General features: G+C 41.7%; 1 protein-coding gene across 3 annotated transcripts in view; it reads left to right on the top strand.

The window, feature by feature from the left end:
• Nucleotides 1-18658, top strand: part of LOC125904078 (Kv channel-interacting protein 2) — a 136221-nt gene that overhangs the window by 52886 nt on the left and 64677 nt on the right. Inside the window, exon 1 of one of the 3 annotated variants that reach the window (XM_049601334.1) lies at nucleotides 10397-10738. The exons of the other annotated variants lie outside the window; for them this stretch is intronic. Coding sequence (XP_049457291.1) covers nucleotides 10651-10738 — 88 coding nt within the window. The 5' untranslated portion in view covers nucleotides 10397-10650. Of the gene's footprint in view, nucleotides 1-10396; nucleotides 10739-18658 lie in introns of those variants that run through there. 3 annotated transcript variants of the gene reach the window in all.

Genomic DNA, 18658 nt, shown 5'->3' with positions numbered 1-18658 from the left:
GAAAAGAAACACGGTGATGACATATTTTAGAATAACTTAAAGGTCTCTTGGTCTCACATAGGACATGAACAGTGGTTTCCTGTGGGACAGTCCTATGTTTGTTTGGCCCATCCACCACCCCAACATGCCTCCTTATGCTGAGCTTTGCTGTTTAGACAACTTCTTTCTTTAGTTCTGTCAGTGTATTGGTCAAGTGAATGCAGCCTTCCCGGTTACATGGTTGGTATTACTGGCTCATGATTACGTTGGTTATTTATGAATTCTGGTGCATTACTTTTCGTAGATATACCCACAAACAGTGCATGGGAACAGCCTGACCAATGAATACTTAATATCATCTAGTTTCTTATGATACCAGTATCTTCACTACACACTAGTCATACTTTCAACAAGAGTGTGTGATGTTTGAGGGTTTGCAGGGGTTGTTTTGTGAGGAGATGCTGCAATTTGTGGTAAACTTTCAATTACAGATTAAAGCTCCTACTTTTCCAAATCATCCCTCCCAGCTTGTACTTCACTATGGAGTGTCATTCCACTGTAAGTCATACTTGCAGCTGTGGAGAGCCCTCACAGCATGTTAAAGGGGAGGGTATAAATAAACAGGTGAATTGTGGGATGCACTCGCCACACTCCATACGCAGATAATGTCCATCACCATGGATTTGGATGATTGCCTCGCTCATTCACCTACTCAGTTACCCTTCGTTATGTTCTGTTTAACTGTAAATGAGCAACGTACCAGAAACAATCTGCATGTCAGTTTCATTTTAATTGAATGACGCATTCATATCAAGACAAATCAGATATATTAAGTAGGGGACTAATTGATATCACGTGATTTCTGCCTGAAGGCGGTAAATGGAGCAGGAGTGGATTGGGGGAGGTTGTAGGACTCAGAATGTTTTTCTCATCTCCCTGATAACTTTGTATTTAAGGCATAACTGCATATCCCTGAAGCCGAGTGCTTCCACCTGTGCCTCTTCCTCGCTCCTCCCTCTCTTTCTCCTTTCTCCTCCCTTTCTCCTCTCCTTCCCTCCACGGTCACGTGTTCCCAGTGAATAGAGTGTTGAGTGGGTCTCACCAGCTGGTGCTTTTGCCTGCCACATAAATAGTGTTAAAAACAAACGTGTGTGTGTATGTGCGTGTCTCTTTGCCAGATACTTGAGTTGGAGTGTCGGTGTCACATCTGCCCTCCAACATTCCTGTGTGCCTTTGTGCTCACATGGCAGCCTGCACAGACTCCTGCGCCGGTTCCAAATCTGTGGAAAATCGTTATGTTGTCCCTCGCAACACACAGACACACAAACTTGATCTTTCACAGTGTTTTTTTTTTCTCTGACTGTGATTCAATACAAATCTTATTTTAGAAACTGGGAGAGGAAAGAGAGAAGCAGGTGAGGTCAGTAACACAGTCGGGGCAGATTTATCCTCTTGTTGACCTGCCAAAAACAGCCCCAGATTCCCAGTCTGCTTGAAGATGTTTTTGACAGCCACTTCATGGTCAGGGCAGGTCTTAGGCCTCCAGGGTCTTCATCTTAATGATGGATCCAATCACTCAGACAGTCCTGCAGATCTAGAGCATCACCGTCAGGTCAATGGTGCAGCAAGTCTGTCTGCGACTTAACTCATCTCTCTTCTTGTCTATTTGACCTCTCTGTCTGTCCCTCCTTCCTTCCTGCCTCACTGTCGGTCCATTTCTATGTTTTTTTCATCACTGACATTTTAAGACTGAAACTATTTTTAGTCCTTGCATGAATACAATTATAAGAGCTGCTGGCATTTGATTGAAGTCTCAATTAAAAAATCAACACCCAATACAAAAGGTTTTGTCAGCTGATAATTGGTGCTAAAAGGGCCTGCCATGTGAGGTGCTGTGTTCTTTGTTTGTGTTGTGTTTCTTGGTAATAGTCGCTAATAGACTGCAGCCTGGATTTGGCTCTGCTTTGTTCACACCCTGGACATCTTGGTGGTGGTGACTCAGACTCCTGGATGGAAACATTAGAAAAACGCACACAAAAGCGTGCACACACACACACATATGTACTCTGAGAACAGGTGGGTGAGTGTTGGCACAAATCCTGGACATGTGTCACAGTGTCTAAAACAACAACAGATCTCTCGTTCTGAAGCAGCCACACCCCTCCTTCCACTTCTTTCCAACCACTTCCATCATACCCCCTGTAGAAAATCTTCATCTTCCTGCTGGGGAACAGTCAGCCAGTCCTGACACTGTTTAAATTTACTGCTGCTTCTTACTATTTCTGTTTGTCTGTCTGGTTTGGCTCAACGAATGGCGTCTCAACGTTGAAGACAAGCTTCTCTACATCCTCCGTAAACCTGCCAGATATCTGCAGAGGGCCTGACATACACCGCACCCACAGTGTCAGAGCTGGAGGTAAAATAGTTTGGTGTTGAATATGTAAAGCTTTTCCAGAAGGAAGACAGGCTCCTGAGTGACAGCTAATATTCTGAGAAATGGTAAAATTACTTCTGACTTCAAATCTGAGTCACATTTATGGTCCAAAGCTTGAGAAAAATTTATATGGACTTTTCGCACCAAGTTTGCTGCTTATTTTTAGATTATTTTTTGCTGCAGAAAAAGACTTTAAACCTGTCCAGCCTTTAGAAATTAAAGACAGTGGGACACTTTTTTTTAATTGGGCCTGACATCCACATCCAAACCCACTCCAGCACCACCACCACTCAGCCATCCACAGTTTGCTCCATTACCAAAAGGCTAATTTAAATAAGCTCTTGGCCATTAGCCTTGTAGTGACAGAGATGAAGCCTCTAAAAATATTTCCAAACCCAGTGTTTTAGACCCGTCCAGGCCATGCCCTGTTTTGCATACATATACTCAGTATTATTACAAAACACAAAAGGTCACTCAGTTATTTCAAAACAGAGACATTCTTTCTTTCAAATGAGACTGTGACAGTTTTATTACTTTCAAACAAATCAAGGAGAGAAAAAAGACCTCCAATGAAGGATTGGAGAAAAGTAAAATCAATCATTGATTGAGGAAATTATTGCAATCATAAGATCAAATCATGTATGAACAACTAGATTTATAACACATCACCATTTCTAAATACAGTGTTTATAATGTGATAAATAATGTAATTTTAAGACTGTACATACATTATTTTGAAAAATGCCAGTGTTACTTTACCTTTGGCGACCTAGGAGACAGGCTACTGTTGGTGCCAATGGATGACATAGTTTATATGATACTAGATTCTTCACTGTAGCTTTAAAACTAACCCTTTCACAGCAGTTTTATTTGGTAGTCTGCCTAGCTCCTCACCTTTGCATGTTCAGCCTGCTTGCTGTGGTTTCAGCCAGGGGATGGATAGGTAGATGACAAGTTGAAATGTGTTTTAATGATAACAATACATTTATCTATCATGTCAATACATATAACTAGGTGGTTAGTCAGTCATAAATTGTTGCACTTGATCCCATTTAAGGGTCAACCATGGACCTTTACATAGGCACCCTCTGGGCCTTGGGCTGGGGTCCTCTGTACCTTTTGAACCCCCTGATGGCGGGACTGCTTTAAACCTCCAAAAGTAACTATGGTGTAACATATGGTGTGTTTAAGTAGAAACCATTTTTAGCATTCATTCATTCATTCATTTTCCATATCTGCTTATCCTGTTGAAGGTCGCAGGGGGGCTGGAACCTATCCCAACTGACATTGGGTGACAGGCAGGGTACACCCTGGACAAGGTGACACACAGAGACAGACAACGCTCACATTCACACCTATAAGGACTTTAGGGTGCTTTCACATGTAGTTCTTTTTGAACAAACCAAACTCAGTCCTCTTAAAGTGCACCAAAAAGTGGACCAACAGAAAAGAGACTCAGTTCTTTTTGGTCTTACATTGGAGACATTGAAGGTGTGCAGTATCTTCCATTGACCAAGCTACTCCTCATCCCCCAGGGTGGTCTGAGTTTGGTTCGATTCAGAGGGGTCTAAGTTCTCTTGGAGTGTTCACATATGCCAAAAAATTTTGTCACCGCTCAAAGTCCTTTTAGAGGGTTGAAAAGGACCAACTGTGAAAACACCCCTAGAGTCACTAATTAACCTAACCTGCATGTCTCTGGACTGTGGGAGGAAGCTGGAGTACCTGGAGAAAACCCACGCTGACACGCTGAGAACATGGAGACTACCGACAGGAGGGCTCCCCCACTCAATGTTCGTACCCCCTACCCTGAGTTCAAACCAGGAACCTTTTTGCTATGAGGCGACAATACTAACCACCGAACCACCATCCTGCCCCATTTAGCAATGTCCTTGCTGCAGCAGCCGTGGGTTCAATTCCAGCCTCTGGCCCCTTGCTGCATATCATCCCCCCTCTCTCAACGCCCCAACTGTCCTATCTAATTAAGGCAAAAAGCCATTTTTAGCATGTTTATAAGCAAAGTCCGTTTGAACAACCCACTTAAAAGGCATTCAAATAAGACAAGAAAAGTTGGAACTTTTTTTATCGTGAGGGAAATTGTTGTGTAGCAGTTGCAATACAAAGTTGAAAGAGTGCAGCTACAAAGAGTTCAAGACACAAAAGATGAAACTTTTCAGAATTTTTTACAGTAAGTGACATAGAAGTCTTTGTCCGGGTTTTTTTGTCCATTTTTTCTTTCTTTAATAAGCTCAAAAATATTTATTAATGTCAATTTTTGAAAAGGAAACAAGGCAACATCCATTTTTCTTTTCAGTCCCCTAACAACAGTAATCTGACAAATAATTACTTGAACTGCGAGCGTGTCATGCACTTGACTTCCCGTGTCAAACCTCTGCAGTGTAGTTTGAAGGCATCTATGATCACTGTGTTGGTAAACACCCACCATCAGTTCTTCCCAGCTTGTGTCTCCTTTTACCAGCTGCCCAGCATTTTTCACAACTCTGCTTTGATGCCAAAATTATCAGCTGATCAGACACAATGTTTGATTTTAAGAATTACATGTGAACAGTAACTACATAAACTGTGAATTTTGAAGATTTTCAACACAGAGAAATCAAAAACATTACCACAGCATAAAACACATGCTTCAGTTTTATTCTAAAAAAAAAGTTTGTTTTTTTTCCTCGAAAAATATCTGCCATGATGTGAAATGTGCTAACAGCAGGAAAGGATCCAGCATCATCAAGACTGACTGACTCTGTCACACTGATTTACAGTCAACTGAACTGAGAGTCCTTTCTGGTATTATACGGTTTCTGTCAATATGTTTGTCATGCTGGTGTGATAAAAAACAACTCACATGGATATTGATCCAAATGCATAATAAATTTACAATAACTCTGCCAGAGCTTGCGACCCCAGAGGATTACTCCAGACATATAAATTCCTCCATTCCTTCATCTCCTCAGCACAAAGCTGTCTGTATTCACCTTTAACCTATCACCATCAGATCATACATGTTAATCTCCTGTGTGTACACATACGTGTGTGGCGGGAGATGATGTGTGTTGTAGCAGCCACCACTGCAGGTCTTTAATCCTTCATGCTACACTGATCACTCAATCTATGGCTTCAGTTCTTCTCTAGCTTAATACTTGTATGAACTCATGTGTGAGTGTGAGTGTGCATGTGCATGCTTTCTTTCTTAAACTACTAAATAATTTGTAGGCTTAAGGAGATGAACAGTGTGCATGAAAGAGTGTGGATGTTTTTTGTTTCTGCACAGTGTGTATGAAAAGGAAAAAGTGTTGAAATTAGTTTGTTTGCTACATAAACCAGTCTGCTGAGTTAAAGCTGAAACACAGAGATGATTATTCATTGATTGCTTGTAATCCTGCGATAAACTTTCTGAAGATTATGCTGTTCATTTTTATGACAACATTTTGCCATTTTACAACTTAATTTATGTGTATTAGTCTGACTATAAATGTTCTCAGCACTTGTTGTTATTATAAATCTGCTGTTTCGGGGGTCATTTTTAATACCTTAACTCTGTTATTGGAGTTGAGCACTGCAGTATGGATCACCTCATATTTTCTAACATGCTGTCAGAGTCAGACATGCAGTATACTGACAGGGTGATGAAGACAGGGCCTGCAGGCATCAGTCTTCAGCTGACTGCTGTCTGCTCTGCTTGCCCACCAATGTCAACATAAATATACCTGTAGCTTCTGTGCTGCACTGAGTTTCACTGTGGGCTGTTTTAGTTGGTTCTTACTGTGGGGCAGCTGGGGAGCTTTCCTCAAACTTTCCTCAAAGATAAAGTATAGAAACAACCAGTACCAACACTAAACTTTAATGTTGCTGTGACCTGATGTAGGGCTGGCAATTCGCCAAGGAGGTCATGTTTTCGGTGCTGTTTGTGTGTTTGTCTGTGTTTGCTTGTTTGTTAGCAGAATTACAGAAAAACTAGTGGTTGAATTTTCACTAAACTTGGTGGAAATATTTTGCCTGGATCAAGTAAGACCCATTAAATCTGGTAGCAGATTGGAATCATAGGGCAGATACACAAATTACATTTTACTGTAATTAAACTCTCAGTGCACGCACATCACAGGCAAACATGGAGGTAGCTGAGCCCGAATGGCAGCTGCAGCAGTGCTGACAGAGCTAACAGTGTTAGCTCTGGGATGGCAAAGGCACAACCAACCCTGCTCTCCCTCTGATTGACGGGTACTCGTTGCCTTAGGTGGTTGGGTTGGTTAGATTTAGGCATTAGGAGTGAGATTGGCTAGGGTTAGTGTGAGAATATCAGAGTGAGCCAATCAGAGGCAGAGTAATGCAAAACAACAGCAACATAACAACACTGTCCTGCCACTGTTGGTTGGTACAGCTTTATCAGCAATGCTAACAGTGCTAACTGTGCTAACAACAGAGCTGACAGTGACAGAGCTAACACTGTTAGTGTGGGTTAACTCACACTCACTGGGGCAACCTGAGGTGACTTGCCACCAGAGTTGGGTATAACAAGTACCCAACGTTACAAAGTAGCGCGTTATTGTACTTTGATTACTTTTTGCAGTAATGAGTAACCTAACGCGTTAGTTTGCTGTTTGAGTAATCAAATACTTAAGTACGTTTTCAAACAAGGCATCAGTTACTTCCGTTACTTTTAGAATGTTGGTCCTTCAGCTCCGAAACAGCAACGGGTGCCGTTTGGTTCTAATAACGGAGATAACGTTAAACCTATCAGCCTGAAAGAAGCCACAGAGCTTGTGGCTCGCTACGTGGTCGGAGAAATGCTGCCGTTGTCTATGGTGGAGTCTAAATAGGTGGAGTAGGACTCGCTGACAGACATATTTCAGACTCAGGACTTGCATTATGCCAGGTACACACTACATGCTGGTACTCACCAATTATCCCCGGTCGTCTTTCACGGCGTGTGTGATGTCATCGGGTTATTCTTGTCCTATTTTTATCACTTTTACTGTTATTTGAGTCACTGTGTCTGTTCATGTGCCAGCCGACATGTTGTTGTAGTCACCTAAAAGCGTCAGCAGATGGCAGGAGCTACATTTGAAGCCCCATACGTAAACTGTCAAGCTACTCTATCTTCCACAGGAAGTTCTGACAAATGTTTCAGAATAAAAGCCTATTTAGAAAATGGAGGGATTCTCTAGCCGAGGTTATAAGGGGCTTTTAATTTGAAACAAGTGTTGAGTTTGAAATGACGGTGCGATATGTTAACTTTACAAAGACAACAGAGCGATAAAAGTAAATATATAAACACACAGAGGGATTAATAAATAACAGACCGTCTATAATGTAGTCTGTTTCAAATGAAGCTGGGAGCCTCTGCAGTTGTGGTGAGTAAAAGCCCCGCCGCTATTTGTTAATGTTATTACTTTATGTCCGACTGTGAGGATGTACCATTGTTTGCTAGCTTGATGCTAATGACAGTAACGTTAACTCAGCGGGTTGACAAAGTGCCTCTGCTGTTTCACACCATCATTTCCCCCTTTTACTCTGTTTGGTAACATCCCTAGAGGAAATATTAAAAATACTGGGGTGTTGTTGTCATACAGTTGTCTACGGCAGCAGATCGTTCTGTGTTTCTACTGGTCAAAGTGACGGCTGAATTGGATCTCAGTGAAGGGCAAGTGGTCCATAACTTCAAATTTTGGAGACAAAAAATGTAGGCTTAGCGCCCTGTGGTTCATTGCCCAATAGGAAATGTAGAATACTCAAAAGTACTTCAAAAGTGCTTTTCTCAGTGAGTAACATTGGAAGTACTTTTAAAATAATTGAGTTACTTTACTCAGGGAGTAACGCAGTAAAGTAACAGGTTACTTTTTAAAAAAGTAACGCAGTAATGTACTTTGGTGGGTGGGTGGGAGTCTGGCCATGGCGAACAATTGCGCTCTCCAAGTGCCCTTCTAGTGTCAGTGTATCTTGATCCTGTGATTATATTTATTGATGATATGGTGAACTTACTAGTAAACAGTTGCCTATTAATGCATCCAGCACACATAGAATAACATTAGCATTCATTTAGTGTTGTGTTTGTGTCCATATGACAACTGTAATTTCAATATTCACTCTGTTATAGCTCTGTTTTTTGGTCTCTACCAACTCCCGAGGTGAATATTTGGCTCTTTTGCTGCCAAATTCTCCACTGTGTTCATCAGCTAGTTGCTTTGTCCATCTTCTGTTTGATTACCGTAAGGTAGCGTACATTTGAGTTTTTATCAGCCGTGACAATGCTGTGATGGCTGGAACTGCAGAGTTGGCTGATAATTCTCTGTGAATTTGCCACTACAGGAAAGCCCTTTCACATTCAAGTAGTCACGTGATCCGTTGTTGATATAGAAACATTGATTACAGCCACTTTGAGCTGACGACTAACCTTTGAAAACCTCACACATATTGCATATTGATACAAGGTTTAGGCACATTAGGCATGTATGAAACCCTGCATTCACACTCCAAAGTCGGGGAGTTAATCCCGACCTGAATCATTAGAGATCCCTGAACCAAGACGCCAGGAGTCAACTATAATAATTAGTGAGTAATCCTCATACGATCTTTAAAAAAACCTTTCCCATCTGCTCTCCCACATGCTCAGAAACCTGCTGTGTTACTTGGTTATGTCAGGGCTCCTTATTCTGTCTGACAGTGTTGCATCGACTCTTTGGGGTCCAGAATAGCTTGCTGTCAAACACTCACCTGCACTTTGACCCTTCTTTGTGACTTCTAAATGAGAATGAGGGCACAGAGTCTGTAGGAAGAGAACAGGAACGTTTAGAAGAAGCATCTGCCTGACATTTGATTGATTTTCTCCCTGACCTAAGGAACAGACAGGTGTGTGTGTGTGTGTGTGTGTGTGTGTGTGTGTGTGTGTGTGTGTGTGTGTGTGTAAGGGCGCGTGTGTCTGCCACTCAGACTACCAGAAAAATCCATGGAGTCTGGGGTTGCTGTGGTAACGGTAATCACTTTTAATTCAGCATCAGGGAGAAGGGACAGAGGATAAAGGAGGAGTGGCAGCAGTTTAGTAGCGTAATGTGGGAATTGTGGAGGGGAAAACAATAAAATGTGTCAGCAGGGAAAACAAGGTGAGTGCGTTTCCTCGTTTAGTGACTCTGTGAGTGTTCACGTTGAGCGAGAGGAGGCAGAATGATGAGGATGCAGACAGAGAGGCTTTACATAAATACCTTTCCTTCTCAATGCCACAGGATTTAAAAGCTCCTCCTCTCTCCTTCTTTCTTCTCTCTTCTCCTCCCTCTCTGCTGGCTGATAATAATCCGTTCATCAGCTGCTGGTGAGGGCTGGTATATTTGTCCAACAACCCCCTCTCTTTCTCTCCTGTCAAGCTTTTTCCTCTCTTTTTAAATTTTAGCACACTGGAGAAAGGAGGGAAAGATATGAATTATGCATCCCCTTTTTTGCCCCATCTCCACCTCCCTATCTGTCTCCTCATGTTCCTTCACTTTTCCCTTTTTGCTCCACCTCCTCTTGATCCTTTTCCCGGCTGTTATGAGTACCATTAATGAGCGAGTGAGAGACAGACAGACAGATAGACAGACAGAGAGGGATGGTGTGTGATGCTAATTAATGGGTTTGCTTTGTTTCTTCTGTCACTTTACTCAACCTCCTGCTGTTTCAAACACACACACACACACACACACACACACACACTCAGAGGCTGTCTTCTTTATGAGCCATGAGTGGAGAAAAAAATATAAAAACATCAAGATGTGTGGAGCTAGAGAAAAACCACCACCTGCCACTCAAGCCAGCCTCCTCGTAGTATACAGCTCACACACATACACAAACACACACGCACTTTCGCATGTGCGCCGGTCCGTAATTTTCCGCCACACTCCCCTCCCAGCCAATGAAAGACCAGGACGGGGCTTCTCAGAATGTGAGGGGGAGGAGGCAGAGCGCTGCTGGCTGATTGACAGCCAGCGCCCTACAGGTGGAGAGAAGAGCGGAGAGAAACAGAGAGAGGGGGGAGAGGAGGACAGAGAGAGGAAAGAGAGGGGGTGAGTGAGGAGAAGAAGAGAGGCAGCGGCAATCAGACTTCCTTACACACACACACACACACACACACATACAGACACACACCTACACTCACAGTGCTCTGTTCCTCCCCTCCTACCTTAAGAGCTTGCTTCCCCTGGCAGACTAGCCGACACCATCACTATCATCACCTCCACTTCCACCACAGCTGCACCAAGATGAGCCAGTGCAGGAAAAGGTGCAAGAGGCAGCTCACCAAGGTGGCTCGCTATTTCTACCACTTCCTCATGGGAACACTCACCCAAGGTAGGCACCCAAAACTTCCACTTCCCACACCCAGAGCTTTTGCTGGTGGGTCCGCTTAGCACAGAAGTGGAGAGGGGTCTTCACTGGAGTTTGTTGTGGATTTATCAGAGGTGGTTTCAGATCTTAACCGATGGATGTGTTGCTGGTCCCATCAGTTTATTGTCTTGTGTCAGTGACTAAGTTTGTTTTCTACCTGAAAGAGAGCACTCCTTATTTGCATAGATCCAAAACAAGCATTTTTCAAAGAGCGTGAGTGGAGTTGTAGGGCTTGCGTGTGTGCGTGTATGTGTGTGTGTGTACAGTACGTCTAAGTGCCTTGTTTTCTCTCCAGATGATACAAAGCACAGACATCAAACAGCTTAAAGATTAGTCTCTGAATAATGTATGTTCGTACTGTATACATATGTATGTGTGCTTCTGGGCATATATGTTTTTCCACTTTGCTCACTTCCTATGCATAAGAATTGAATCAATGATCAGCATGCACAATTAGAAAGCTGTTGGGGTTGAATGAACTCACTCTTCCCCTCTTTCTATCTGCCTTTTGCCTCCCTCCTCATCCTCCTCCTCCCTCCCACAGCTCTGTCCTTCTCTCTCCTCCTGCTCTCCCTCTAGCAGTCAAACAGATTGCCCTCTGGAAGCAAGTGGCATTCCACCTCCATTGAGAAACTCTCAGTGGGAGAAAGACACACACACACAGCCTTTTATCCAGCCCTTCAGTCAGCTCTCAGTGCGACGTCAACTCACCCATCCTCCTCTCTAGCTCTCCCTGCACACTTACACATAACTTTATAATGCTAATGTGTGCGCTGAGATTAGAATAAAGTTGCGTAGTCGCCATGAAAATCTTTTCTGGGTACTTAAAACATCTTATATCCTTTATGTCCTCACAGTCTTTGTCCTACTGAGCTTAGTTTAGGCTGAATGAAGTGTCCTTTGCCAGAAACACCCTCTATAACATTGCCTATTGACAGCCTGCTGCTAAGCTTTACACCCATTTTCCTCCTTTTTTTCTCCTCTCTCTCTTGTGAGTGATATTGAGCAGCAGCTCGCATAGCCTTGGGGAAGACACAACAGAGTAGGGAGGATCTATTGAATCCCAGCAGTTGATCCTAGAAGGTGGAGACAAAGCAGTGTTTAGATGACCTTGTCAATAGAGCGGCGTGTGAATGCTAATTTGACATCCGTGCCGTTCATCCCTGCCTCGGCTCTTCTCTTCGTTATCTTCTCAGACTTTGACATCTGCAGAGCTTTGTGTTCATGCTTGGAAAACAGCAATAGGAGAGGCACACACACACACACACACACACACACACACACACACACACACACACCGTATAATCTACATGTAAACAATTTTTTTTTTCTTGAACAGTAACAGTGGATATGATATCCAACCTAACATTTTGTTTTAGGGAGCAAACGTCTCACCAAGTACCACATTCAAACAGTCACACCTCAATATTAAAGCATTTAAAACTCAAACAATCCAACTTTGGATTCAACAGAGAAACACTGATGTGCATTTTTGAAAAAAATATGACAATAATATCAAATTAAATAAATTCAGTGACTACTGGCTTTAGTGTCACCAAATCCCATTAAAAGGTGCAGCCAAAACCAGATACAGTTCATTTCTCTGTGCCTTAGACTGTTGTTGTTTAACATCTTCTAAAAACACATGAATGAACACTGTTGTACTACTGGATGACATGTTTCTTAATTTCAATGAACGTGGGCACTGTAGTTTATTTTGAGTCAATCCCACATACTCTATCCTGCTGTTGGAAATACTCCACCAAATGCATATTAATCCACCACTGAAAATAGTTCCCCACAAATACACTGTTTACTCCTCTGTTATTAGCCTTTGCTAAAACCTGCAGTGCCCAGCTTTTAGAATAAATTGCTAAGCCTTTGAAATAGATTAAACTATGTATTTCTGAATCATCTTTCAAAGGTTTTGTTAAAGATTATTTTGTGGGGGATTTTTGCCTTTATATGATAGCAAAGCAATCATTAGCTTGTAATCCTAGGGGAACCTGTTTTGGTGCTTTATGGCACCCATCAAATAGTGCTATTTTGAACCACTAGAGGTGACATATAGCACTACATTGTTTTTCAGTTTTTGAGCATGGGGTCCCTTAAATCATGCCAGATAACACCTTGAAGGAGTCAGTATAGGCCTACCTCTAAATGACACGTACTTACTTAACTTACTTATTTAATATGAGTGATTGTTAATCATGTCTTGGTTTAAAATATTCTGAATCCTAAATGCTCAAACATTACATTACTGTGGCACCTCTAGTTCTAACCCAGTGGGGTAGAAGAGACACTGATATCTATCTAGGACCTATAGGAGTAATGTAACTTAAATAACTAACTGAGTACTGAATATGTAACAAAGGGAGTCGCATTGTGTTTAACAGTTAACAATTGTATTGCCTTTCAGCAAAAGAGAAACACTCACAGCACTGTAGTTTGTATGAAAATAACAAAGTAAATAGGAGTTTTGAGAGTTTCAGGAGTTCAGTTCTTGGAGTCCTGAAGTGTGTTCAGTTTTGATTACTGCTCTTGTTTGTTGTGTACTTTAGGTTAAGTTGAGAGTGAGGTTCATTTCTTGTTTTACTGTCCTGTATATGAAGACATACAGTTACGGATGTACTTTTCAGTGAAATGGTCTCAATCTATGTTGATTTCTTTTGGTTAGATGATCGTGAAAAATTTGAGTTTTGTTTCAGAAAGGGTTTTTGTGGCTGATATTTTTTTTTTTTTTTTTTTTTTTTTTTTGCCCTGGATAGAAGGCAGAGTGTTTTGCTTCAGGACTGAGCAGTAAAATAAAATGTATTTTGGATTGTTAACTGCAATGTCATTGTAATGGTGTCACATGGGGGTTAGGCGCATGTAAGTGTGCATAACACAAAACAGATTTGTTTTTAAAAATCAATCAATCAAAAGCTACTACTCCGGTAGAGCTAACAGTGTCAGTGTGTTCTTATCTGGAATCAGAGTGAATGAGTCAAGCAAATCTGACATCCTCTGTAAGCAGGTCCTACGGTAGGCCACATCATATCCACTACGGTCTTAGAGTACAGTTTTCAAGGCTTTAAGCCCTGGACAGAGGTTATCTCCTTCACGTTCACAGCTCATGGTGATAGAAGAGCAGCTTATTAGCTCAAGTATGATTGAATAATTAAGGTCTTAAGATTATGTTATGCCTTTTATACCAGGAATTGCTCTGTCTGCCTGTAGCGTGTATACAGGATGTTTTTGGGCTGTTTTTCAGGAAGTGATGTCATGCGTAGGTGGATACCATACATAATGCTCTCTACTACTTTAGATATACAGTGTCCTGTGCTCTTGACTGGAAGCAATGTGCAGCTGTATCTCTAAACAACATGCAAGGGATTAGTAGCCTTATATTTTATAAGGGGAAACATCACCTTCTCAAACCTGGAATTTTTCTGTACACATGGAGGCAAAAAGGTGGAGCGCCACTTCTTTAATGTAGTTAACACTAAACTAAACTAAAGAATCAGCAGAGAACCTCTAAAGAACAACTCAGGAGCTTAAAGGCTTTCTGGTTCTTGAGCTTAGTTTTGCTTACTGGGTAAAGAATCACAAGAGAAACTCTAAAGATCCTGCGGCTTAAAAAGTTCTTTGTGTAGCAGAGGTGCTTTATAGCAATGGTTCCCAACTGGTGGATAGATCACGGGTCCATTTCGAATGGACTGCAAGTGACTCGCATGTGTCAAGTTTGTAAAAAACACACTTTATGTTTTAAGTACAGTGAATTTCCAGCACAGAGCTTTTTTCTTTAGGTGTTGTCCCCTGCTGCAGAGTGAGACAGAGACAGCAAATGAGCTTGATGACATGGCCAAACGCAAGTATGGCACTAAATGTGTGGGCCTTGATATAATGACTAAGAAAAATCTGGACCCCATGACTGGACCAATTGGAAACCACTGCTTTATAGCATCTCAACCCATGTGAAAGAACCGCTGAGGAACCAATATTTTTTTGTGTCTATGACATACAACAAACATCCAAAAGCCGCAATCAAACCCAAGATGCTACAGTTATGGGGCATGCACTGTAACAACGGGGCTATCAAGTTGTTAAAAAGGTTTCTGTAAGGGTCTTCACAAGGCAATGGTTTTGACAGGATTGGGAAGGGTTGACAAGTGACGGTGGTTTTGATATTTTCATGGGATTTGTTGACATTAAGAAAAATACAGAATAACCCCAGCCTTATCTTTTATGAAAAAAGAAAAGCATTTAAAACAGCCACGTAATTAAGCTTTGGGTTATACTGTTTAATTCCATGATGAAACAAAGACATAAACAGTTTTAAAATATATTAATAATTGATTAACAAATAGACCCCTCACACCCTGAACACAACCTGCTCAAACTTCTTCTAGGGTCTCCAGAGCGCTGTACCCCAAAACAACCAGACACAAAAACAGTTTCTTCCTGCCAACTGAACAGTTAAATTATTCATACACTGTCAATAACCCCATAACACCAAAACATCATCTACTGCCTTTACAGATTAGAAATGTACAGTTTTTTAATGCACCATTTTGAATATGTACATATCATTTGTCACTGTCAATATAATCCTGTCTGCTGTATATACAGCATAGACATGCACAGACTGCACACAATTATCCAGTCAATGTTTATGCATTCAGTATTTATTTCTTTGCATTATTTACAGAAAACTTGACTTGATAGAGACAGATTGCAATCGGTGTCATAATATGCAACCAAGGGCTGAAACGCTAACAGAGCGCCTGCGGCTACAGCACAGAAAAAAAAAGACATCAGTATGTCAAAGATTATTTTAGCAAACTATGTCTACCAGAGAGGAAAAGTAATGTAGACAAACTCAGTATTGGCAGTGTAGCTCAGTGTCTCTTCTCCTTACCAAACTTAACTCGAAGAAATGATCCCAATGAAGAAAAGCAAGATAAGTACTTTGATATTTACAACTATTTGATCAATTAAGATCATCATTTAAGCTGAGAAATATCAAAACCATTCTTTTAATAGCTTCATTAGTGTCAGCCTTTACAGTTTGTCTGGCTAGCATAATGCTGGCTGTACAAGGCACACTGAGTGTCAGAATCCTCACATATTTATCTGCTTTTGTCTTTTTAAAAGCTCAGGTTTATTTTTTTTCTGGGTTCATTACCCTGTTGGTAGTGCATACCATCACATAGCACCTTTTCTGCTTGTTTCTGTAATTTGCTAGCAGACAGAAATGACAAGGAGCCAACTTCATGCAAGTCAAAGTCAATGGAGAACGGTGAATTGTTTTTCCCTCCAGTGGGGGCGGGACTTAATTGCGCTCTGTCTCTATATAGACATATTTATTTTATTTTAATTGTATGACATTGGTGATTTATATACATGAATATGAACAGCTATTTGTTCACATACTTGTGTAAAAAATAGTCCTGTCTACTCGTTACTTGGTTCGTAGCTGTTCTATCTCACGCAGGCTCCACCATGGACTCTTTGGGTAATTGCCTACCCGAATATGTGTGGACCCAGTAACATATAGGGTGTAGGATTCCCGTGTTGGACACCCTTTTTCTTTTCAGTGATGGCAAGTAGCACACTGAGCAGCTGGAACAATACAGGACAGGTGGAAAGGGTTGGGTGTATATTAGCTATGTTGCACCTGACTCCCTTGTGGCCATGATACACCAACATGTTTTCCATGTTCCTTGATGACCTGGGAAATGTGGTGTGCAGGTATCTGTGTTTGTCTTTCGACCTCTGCAAGGTTAGGCTACAGCTCCATCCAGTTTGGTTGCTCACCATCTGGGATGGCTGGGGCCCCCTACTTCTCTGTCACGGTGGCGGTGGCTATAAGGAAGTAGGTGGGCTACGGCAACTAACCTTTAGCTAGTCAGGTTCAGTGTGAGTCAATTTTATGTCGCAGCACAGAGTTCATTCATTGGACTGTACCCAAAGAGTCTAGTAGAGGGTAGAGCCTGTGTGAGATAGAATTAAGGTTACAATGTTATAACCTTAGTTCTATTATCACAGATGGAGCCCGTTACCTAATGGCGCTGTCACTCCTGCGCCACTTGCTAAAAAAGGGGTGTAGGATGTCAGACACAGGTAGGAACGTCCTAAATGGTCGCCTATGTTTATGCTTTTCTCGGTGTGCCAATGTGTGATCATGATTAGAGAAGTATTACCCAAAGAAAGTAGTAGAGTGCTCCGGCTGTATTAGTAGAACTAGGGTTACAATATTGTAACCTTCCTCTATGAGTCAAAGTCAAATTCTTTGTATGTGTACACAACCTTGGCCAGCAAATGTTTTTCTGATTCTGAAAGTTTGCAGCCATTAAAATGCACGTCAGGGATGAAATGATTATAATGATTGATGTTCCGGACATCTGTTGGGCGCCTCATGCATAAGTACACACCAACAGATAGACACACATCAATAAAGTCAAATCAGGAAATAGAATCCTTGGTAAATTATAGAGTTTGACATCGTGCTTTGCAAAATAAACTCCTCTCTGTTCCAACATCTACCACAGCCCCTTCGACGGCTCCCCTCCATGAAGTATTTATTAAAAACGTGTGTGTGTGTGTGTGTGTGTGTGTGTATGCACATACACATCCTTAAGTTTACCCAGAATGGAGTTACCATGACTACTGGCTCCTGTGTGTCTGTTCCAATGGGAGAGAGAAAGAGAAGGAGAGAAATGTCTGCTTCAGTACGATGGGAGCCAGTGAGGGCTGAACTGTGTAATGGCTGTGCTACAGAGGGATTTCATCAAGGCCATTCAGAGTTTGGTATTTGAGTATTGTGGCATTTTTGGCTGTGCCAAGGTGCTGAGGGACGTGCCATTTAAGTCAGGCATGGAGAGGCAGAATTTACTCTGCCATCAAACTGCGTGAACCAAGCAGTCGTTTAAGCTATGCAGAAAAGGACACATGACATTAAGAAATCCCCGAGTTAATTGGTGTTTTTATTCCACCTCATTGGATAAAGTCAGTTGATCATGTTTAAAAAAAAACTCTGCCAGTTACTTCTTGATTTGACTCCCCTACTGAGCCTTAAAACCACACAGTGTGTGTCTGTATCGGCTCTTGCGTCTATAATTAGTCCTGTCAATTAAAACTGTGATCAGCACCCCCTGCCTATCCCACCATAGACCTACACCATGCTTAGGAGACTGATTGTGTCTGGTTATGGCTCGTTGGTGTTTGTGTGTGCACATTACTGATGACAGTCATTTGTAGTCACCCTCCTTCTTGTCCCTACTTTGCCCACTAATTAGTTTGTTTCATTAGCCTCTGTAGGGGAAACAAGGCCATGCTGGTGCACGTGTGTGTGTGTCCCCTCTTCTCCTTCTTTGCCCTAGAGCTTTGTTTGTGTCGATTTACCTAATAGTGGGACTGGCTTTGTTTAGTGCAATTAAGATGTATTAAATACTGTTCAACTTGTTTGCCAGCTCACGTATGCACACAAACACATTTTAGTATACCAGTTTAGATAACTGTACACACACTGTCTCTTCTCTTTCCACTTCACTCTGTGGTATGACATTATCTTAGTCTGTAGATGTTGAGGCTTTGGCTGTATAGAATCTCTGTGAGCCCTATTGATCTGTCTTTTAGCCGTGCTCTCATTTAACATAAACAGTCCAAGCTGACTTCACAGGTCTCCTTCTTTCTGTCCGCTCCTCTCTCCTCCTACAGTACCTCCTGTTCCCATCAGTGTCACATGCCTCTGCTTTATGCTTCATGCAGTGTGTTAAGGAGATTAGAAAGCAGTGATTGCTGCTTGGTTTTCTACAATTTTATGAAATTAGCACACATTTTTAAAAGATGAGAGAAAAGTGTTTCATTAAAGGAATACTACAACTACAGAACGATCATTTG

This window comes from Epinephelus fuscoguttatus, linkage group LG16 (assembly GCF_011397635.1).
Source record: "Epinephelus fuscoguttatus linkage group LG16, E.fuscoguttatus.final_Chr_v1".
In the NCBI taxonomy this organism is placed as follows: domain Eukaryota; kingdom Metazoa; phylum Chordata; class Actinopteri; order Perciformes; family Serranidae; genus Epinephelus; species Epinephelus fuscoguttatus.
This window is presented reverse-complemented; position numbering and strand designations above follow the sequence as displayed.